The sequence below is a fragment of the Odontesthes bonariensis genome, chromosome 22, assembly GCF_027942865.1.
Source record: "Odontesthes bonariensis isolate fOdoBon6 chromosome 22, fOdoBon6.hap1, whole genome shotgun sequence".
In the NCBI taxonomy this organism is placed as follows: Eukaryota; Metazoa; Chordata; class Actinopteri; order Atheriniformes; family Atherinopsidae; genus Odontesthes; species Odontesthes bonariensis.
Genome location: NC_134527.1, coordinates 5,390,307 through 5,397,846, shown reverse-complemented (window position 1 = coordinate 5,397,846; position 7,540 = coordinate 5,390,307). Strand labels below are relative to the sequence as shown.

At 41.6% G+C, this 7,540-nt stretch overlaps 1 protein-coding gene across 2 annotated transcripts in view; it reads right to left on the bottom strand.

Annotated features, from left to right (window-relative positions):
• Positions 1-3,385: 3,385 nt before the first annotated feature.
• The window catches only part of ehmt1b (euchromatic histone-lysine N-methyltransferase 1b), a 33,524-nt gene continuing 29,369 nt past the window's right edge, over positions 3,386-7,540 (bottom strand). For both annotated transcript variants that reach the window (XM_075455340.1, XM_075455341.1), the window contains exons 22-26: positions 7,358-7,473; positions 6,458-6,544; positions 5,261-5,339; positions 4,944-5,119; positions 3,386-3,757 (exon numbers count right to left, since the gene is read on the bottom strand). In XM_075455340.1, the coding sequence (XP_075311455.1) occupies positions 3,568-3,757; positions 4,944-5,119; positions 5,261-5,339; positions 6,458-6,544; positions 7,358-7,473 (648 nt within the window). In that variant the 3' untranslated portion in view covers positions 3,386-3,567. The remainder of the gene's footprint in view (positions 3,758-4,943; positions 5,120-5,260; positions 5,340-6,457; positions 6,545-7,357; positions 7,474-7,540) is intronic.

Sequence of the window (7,540 nt, the reverse complement as noted above, 5' to 3'; positions counted from 1 at the left end):
AGACTCTTTTACAGTGCTTTTTCATTCTTCGTGTTCCTATAGCCTCGTTCCCACTATGCAGTCCGGTACGGGTTGCTTAGAACGGCTCGCTTATTTCAGTGTTTCCACTACCACCAAAGCGTACTGGTCCCATGGAACCCGTTACCATGGAACCCGTTACCATGTCTGTAACCCTTCTGCTTGGGGTACCGAGCACACAGGACCGGTTCCAGGCTCTGCTCTCCGTTGTTGGTGAGGAGGCTGTGCCAAACCAAAAAGTTTTCCAGCTGATTGCCGCAAAAATGGCAGAGAGTGGTTTCAACCGGACCGCGAGCCAGTGTCGCATTAAAGGGATAGTTCGCCTCTTTTGACATGAAGCTGTATGACATCCCATATCAGCAACATCATTTATGAACATCTTCTTACCCCCTGCTGCGTCCTGTGAGCAGAGTTCCAGCCTCGTTTTGGCGTTGACGAAGGTAGTTCCGGCTAGTTGGCTGGGGTTTAAAAAATAAAGCGTTTTGCTTTTTAAAACAATATGCGTTCAAAAGAGTAATACATTTGCATCACAAAATTGTTCTCCAGGAAAAAGTCAGACCTCACAATCGCTTGGCCCTATTTTCTCTCCCTTTGTATCACTGCCTGCTGCCGCCTGCCGACAGCCGCGCCTGTTACGGTGTTTGCTGCTCGGTCTACACAGCAGGCAGTGATACGAAGGGAGAGAAAATAGGGCCAAGCGATTGTGAGGTCTGACTTTTTCTGGGGGGACGATTTTGTGATGCAAATGTATTACTCTTTTGAACACATATTGTTTTGAGAAGCTAGACGCTTTATTTTTGTGACCCCAACCGACTAGCCAGACTACCTTTATCAACACCAAAACGAGGCTGGAACTCGGCTCACAGGACGCAGCAGGGGGTAAGAAGATGTTCATAAATGATGTTGCTAATATGGGATGTCATACAGCTTCATGTCAAAAGAGGCGAACTATCCCTTTAAGCTGAAGAAGCTTGGAGGTGGTTCCAAATTATGGCTGTTATTTGCTATTTACGCTTCAGCACACACTCTGCCCACCCCTGAGGGTCCCCTTTGTACAGTGGGAACGCAAAGCTGACCCCAAAGCGACCCGACTCGAACCGTACTGACAGTGGAAACGAGGCTTTTGTGGGGCTGCACAGTGGTGTGGGGGTTAGCACCGTCACCTCACAGCGAGAGGGTTCCAGGTTCAACTCCCAGCTGGGGCCTTTCTGTGTGGAGTTTGCATGTTCTCCCTGTGTATGCGTGGCTTCCTCCCACTGTCCAAAAAACATGCCTGTTAGGTTAATTGGTGTTTCTAAAAATTGTCACCAGGAGTGATTGTTAGCGTGTGTGGTTGTCTCATGGCAGCCCTGTGATGGACTGCACTGGAAAAAATCTAAATCTTACCAAGTATATTTGTCTCATTGAGTATCTCATTACACTTAATATAAGACACAATTGCCTAACAAGTACTATTTCAGCCAGATATAGGGACTTGTTTGAAGACAATACATCTGGAATATCTTGTTAAATGAAAAAGTCTTGAAAACAAATTGTTTTGAGTCACATATCATATGAAACAAGCTTTTTTTTTTACATTTGAAGATGTTTTTAAGCTAATTTCAAGATCACTTTTAACTCAAAAGTCCTAAATATCACATTTTATTTCAAGAAATCTTGACAAGCCGATTTTCACTAGTTCCATTGGCAGATTTTTTTGCTTATTTCAAGCAAAAATGTCTTTTATTTGTTGTTTTTTTTACTTATTTTTGGAGGGGCATTTTTTCCAGGGTGTCTCCCGATGACCACTGGTATAGGCTCCAGCCCCCCCCCCCCCCTCCGACCCAAGCAACGGATTAAGCAGGTATAGAAAATGGATGGATGGATGTTCCTTTGTGAGTGGGACAGTAAAGTCCTAATGTAACAGATTTGGGGAATAATGTAACACAAACACTGTAAACCATCTGCTGGATTAATCTACACGTGAAGCCGTTTTTGGATCATCATTATTTTATAGCCAGCAGCTGCTCGGAGGACGCTGCAGCCTTTGCAACCCTGTTGTGCGCTCCTGACCCCAAACGTGTTGGCAGCACGTCAGTCGACGCTTCAAAGCATAGAGACGAAGCCTTTGAGGTCAGTTTAACACAGTAGCTGCTGCCTTCACATAGCTCGCAGCCATTTTGCCCGTCACCCCCGCTCAAAGTTTGCCAACACTCAATCTGTCTGGAGTCGGAAGGGAAGCACAAATCACATCCCTGGATCTGAGGACTTCCTGCAAAATGAAAGACACCTTCAGCTTCACCTTCAGGCAGGCTGCAATGAGGAAAGTGCCTCAGGATAAATGCATTATAGTATTAAATTTATTGAAAAAGATACAACCAATCAGATGGATGGTTCACGGTCCAGAAATATGTAACAGAACTTAATGCATTTTGAATCAGCCTCTTTTTTTCCATCGACACCCTTCAAGACTTTGCACAACAGTCACTGCTTTCCTAACTGTTCGAGTGACGGTTTGGCTTGTGTCAGCGAGAATCGTGAAAGGAAAATTAAAAGCTAACTACGGTAACTACGATTAGAAAACTGGAGATAAAATTAAACATAAAAAAGAAACATAAAAACATCCTCTTATTTTACAAACTATGTTCACTTGGGTAATAAAAATTAAAACAAAAACGTAAAAACCGTTATCAGCACCATTTTTTTTCTCTTTTTTTTTTTTCTTAAATCATTTTCAATTTAATCGCTTCACAAATGTGGCAAAAAAAACTCCCGACACTTTCAATCCCCTTAAACAACTTTGATTTAAAAAGGTCGGACAATTTTATTTGGACCAGAAACGCCTCATTTCTGAGGGGATGGTTCAGCGTCTTTTTCCTCCAGACAAGCCGAACTTCCCCCTTTGAGTTGGACAATTTTTTTTTAAAAAAAAGGAGCCCACTTTTGCCTTTTACATAATTGGTGTATATCCAACAACAGGTCTTCAGCTGTGTTGGTTAAAGAGGGACGAACATGTTCTTTTCAAACACTAGGAGGAAGATGAAATGACACGGAAAGGTGGCATCGCGCTCCATAGTGATCAGCTCATTTTGCTGGAATGGTTCATGGTCAATGACGGCCAAGGGTCAAAACAGTAACACCCAGTTGTGCGTTTTAGGTCGTCTTAAGAATTTGGGCAGTTCCCCAAAATTCCACAATCACGACAATGTGAATTAAGTATCTTCAGGGGGAAAAAAAAGAAAAGAAAAAAGGAAAAGAAGACAAAATACACAGTTCTCCATCCCAGTAAAGGTATGTACGAAGCATATGACTGTTTTTTGTTTTTTTTATTGTCTCTGTGGTGTTTGCTGTTCATAATGTAACGTTGCTCCAAACGGTAACATCTCTGGGATTCGACTGTGCGTCTGGTTTGGTGTGATAAAGTTTTACAGGTTGCCATGGAGAGGGGTGGTCCTTGCTTTGAAAGAAAAGTGGAGATACAGTACAAGTTCACGGATAACGGTTCAAGGAGGGGCAGGAAAGGGAACCCCGTCTGTCTTATGTGTAGGTGTGTGTGTGTGTGGGGGGGTTTTAGGAAGGGCTGGAGGGGCTGTTGGAAGAGCTGGTGTCAGGCGATGCGGTGGGCTGCTGCTGGTCCTCCGGTGTGCTGTCAGCCTGCAGGGACGTCATGGCCACCGACGAGTACCTGCACTTGGAGGAGCCACATTCGCAGCTGAACAGCTTGCTTTTGACTTCCCAGAAGTGGTCACCATAGTTGAATCTGATGGGGTAAAAAAAGCAAAATAATAATAAAGATTTATCTCTGAAATGGTGATGAAACAAGTGTCTAAAGTCTAAATCGGAAATGTTTGCCAACGCTGAGAAAAACGATATTCATGCCTAACCTGCAGCGTTTTTAATATTAAAATATTATAATATTATTAACATTAAAAATCCCTGGTCCCATATGCTGAATGTCTGCACAGAATTTCAAAGCAGTCGTAATCAGATTTTCCTGGCTGGGAAAACGATTGATCCGTAATAATTCGACCCCAGAACCAACATTTACTGAGAGTCACTGTGACCTTTACAGCGGTTCAAGTTAAAGTCTGGTTACTTCCCAGTAAAGCTTATGGAAGTAGTGATAAATTTACAGTATAAAGCGATTCATCATTAAAAGTCTCTTTGATGCTCTTTGAAACACAGAGAATAAATAAAAAACTGCTATTCTTTTATTCTTTGACAAACAAACGTGATAGTTCGTAAAACTATATTATCACTGTCTGCTGTGCAGACCGAAGTGCAGACCGAGCAGCAAACACCGTAACAGGCGCGGCTATCGGCAGGCGGCAGCAGGCAGTGATACGAAGGGAAAGAAAATAGTGCCAAGCGATTGTGAGGTCTGACTTTTTCTCGATGAACGATTTTGTGATGCAAATGTATTACTCTTTTGAACGCATATTGTTTTGAGAAGCAAAACGCATTACTTTTTAAACCCCAGCCAACTAGCCGGAACTACTTTCGTCAACACCAAAACGAGGCTGGAACTCTGCTCACAGGACGCAGCAGGGGGTAAGAAGATGTTCATAAAAGATGTTGCTAGTATGGGATGTCATACAGCTTCATGCCAAAAAAGGCGAACTATCCCTTTAATTTGATAATTTCGCTTTAAATGTTATTAAATGCTGCTTGGATGCGGATGCTAATACTTCACGTCAGCATGGAGAAATGTCCACATCTGTACATTCCAAAGTTTCTCTGAAACTTACTTTCTCCACAGAAGATTACCAACTGGGTAGTTTTGGGAAATGAATGACAGAAAAAGGCTCATTGTCCTTGAGGTGTTGCTCTGGTGTAGCACCGTTACCCAAAGTATCAAATGTTTGATGAACATCGATATTCAACATGAGACTTGATATCTAAGCGGCACTGATAAAAAAAAAAAAGAAATAATAACCCAAATTTACCCAAGCTCTTCTCCAGCCTTGATGTTTTCACTCGCAAAGAAGGCAATGTGTGGGAAACGGAGGTCCTGGTGTGTTGTGAACACTCGACAAGCAAACAAGTTAGGCTCACACATGTGGTTTAAGAAGCGGCTGATGTTTCCATAGAAACGAGCATCGACGCAGTAGAGATCTTGAGGCTGGAAGGGAAAGACGTGAAAAGCTTGAACTAAAAGGAAGGGAAAAAAAATGCCAGCGAACAGCTGGAAGGACAATTCTAAATGGGAGGGGGAAATATCAACAAGAAAATGACCACAGAGGAAGTCTTTAATTATCTTTACCTTATCGTCCAGACTGAACAGGTAGGCGTCGTTTTGCCTCATCTCTGCCTCCGCTTCAGAGATGATCTCACCCACATACCTGTTCAACAGCAGACGGCCTTGTCAGCAGCTGGCTCAGATCGAGCTTTATTTCAGAAGGAAATACTAAACTTCAGATTCACCTGCTCCCTGTGACGCATTATCAAGTCCAGAGTGTTTAATATTAAGCAAATAATGTATTTCAAATAAAATAAATCGCACTAAATTAAAGGGTTATCAAAATCTGCTCAATTGATGGACTTTGCCTGCCAACACATTCAAGTTAAAGGAGAAGTTCGGCTTTTTTTTTTTAAACCTGGACCTTATTTCTGGCAAAAAACACGTTCATCTACTCATCGATAACAGTTAGCCGTTAACTCCGTGTGAAGTTAGCCGACTGTAACAACACGGCAGCTCTGAGCTAACAGTGCAATAGTACGCGTTCATTCATCTTAAAGTATTGGTGAAATAAAGACAGATAATGCCTTATTTAGAGGCTGTATTGTCTCTGCCCTGTTCTCTGCCGTTATATGGATATACGCCGATCTCCAGTGATCTAAATATGGTCCGAAGGACGCCGACTTTCACCAAACTGAACGTATTTTATGATAGAAAAAAGGTCCAGGTTTAAAAAATAAATAAATAACTTGCCCTTTAAGATAAAGTATTGAGTCTGGAGACGATGCGTGATGTTGAGATCGGAAACTTGTACATTAAACCGACTAAATGTCAAAGGGCTTTCATGTCAACCAACATGTTTTATTTATTTATTTATTTATTTATTTACTACCGTTTTTAAATGGCACACAGAATCTTAATGCAAGCATTTTTTTTCATATTTGTTTTTTGTAACCATCATAAAATATTAACAGGATGGTAACTGGCGTAACGGCCCTTCGGGGCATAATAAAGCAGGAACTGTAATCACGCCGCGCTCACAGGCTGAGCTGCCACCATCTGGCAGCAGATACAGCAGCTGCATGTGTAAGAGTAGCAGCTTTTTCAATCGGGTGTGAATGTGTCACAGCACACTTTATTACCTGCCTTTTACACTCTTTTTTCTTTCTTTTCTTCCTCATTTAAAAGCCATAAATTATGGAAGGAAAACACAGGACTGATTCCGAGGGGAAAATGAAACAAAAGGCAACCAATAAAAAGCCACAAATGCTTTTAACTCACTCGCAGACAAAGGTCCCCTGCGGTATGTCCTGCAGAGCCCGGACTCCCCAGCCTTTTTTACCGGTCCTGAAAAGCTGAAGTCGGATCCTGGAAGATGCACAACATCTTTAATTCAATTCAATTCATTTTTATTTATATAGCGCCAAATACAACAAATGTCATCTCAAGGCACTTCAATAATAAAGTCCAATTCAAGCCAATTGGAATTCAATTCATTGTAATCATAATTATAATTATTTAAAGCAACGCTAACACCAAAACAGGCGTTTAGGATGCACATCAAATCAATCAAATAACGTCCCCATGCAGCGTTACTGCTCGGGATTCCACACCAGTTCTCCCACCAGAGAAGTTAAGAATATAACATTTTCTAACATCATCTCAGACCCGTCTGTCCTGACCAATCACATTTCTCAGTTCTGGCTACAGACGAACAAAAAGACTGACTTCTTTTTACTTGTTTACACACTGGAAAAAATGCCCCTCCAAAAAATAAGTTAAAAAAACAACAAATACAAGACGTTTTTGCTTGAAATAAGCAAAAAAATCTGCCAATGGAACTAGTGAAAATCGGCTTGTCAAGATTTCTTGAAATAAGATGTGATATTTGGGACTTTTGAGTTAAAAGTGATCTTGAAATTAGCTTAAAAACCTCTTCAAATGGAAAAAAAAAAGCTTGTTTCATATGATATGTGACTCAAAACAATTTGTTTTCAAGACTTTTTCATTTAGCAAGATATTCAAAATGTATTGTATTAAAACAAGTCCCTATATCTGGCTGAAATGGTGCTTGTTAGGCAGTTGTGTCTCATATTAAGTGTAATGAGATACTCAATGAGACAAATATACTTGGTAAGATTAAGATTTTTTCCGGTGCAAGTTGAGCTGCCCTTCAAATACCTGAGTCCATTTTGCACGACGCGATTCTTGCAGGTCCTCCAACAGGAGCATGCATGGTTGCACTCAAATATGAGAGGAGGCTCCTCGCGACAGAACTCAGGAAGCAGGCAGCCGCTCTACACGCGATCCACAAACAGCATAATGTGAAAATGTAGAACGCACACAGTGCGAGGACTCTGTCTC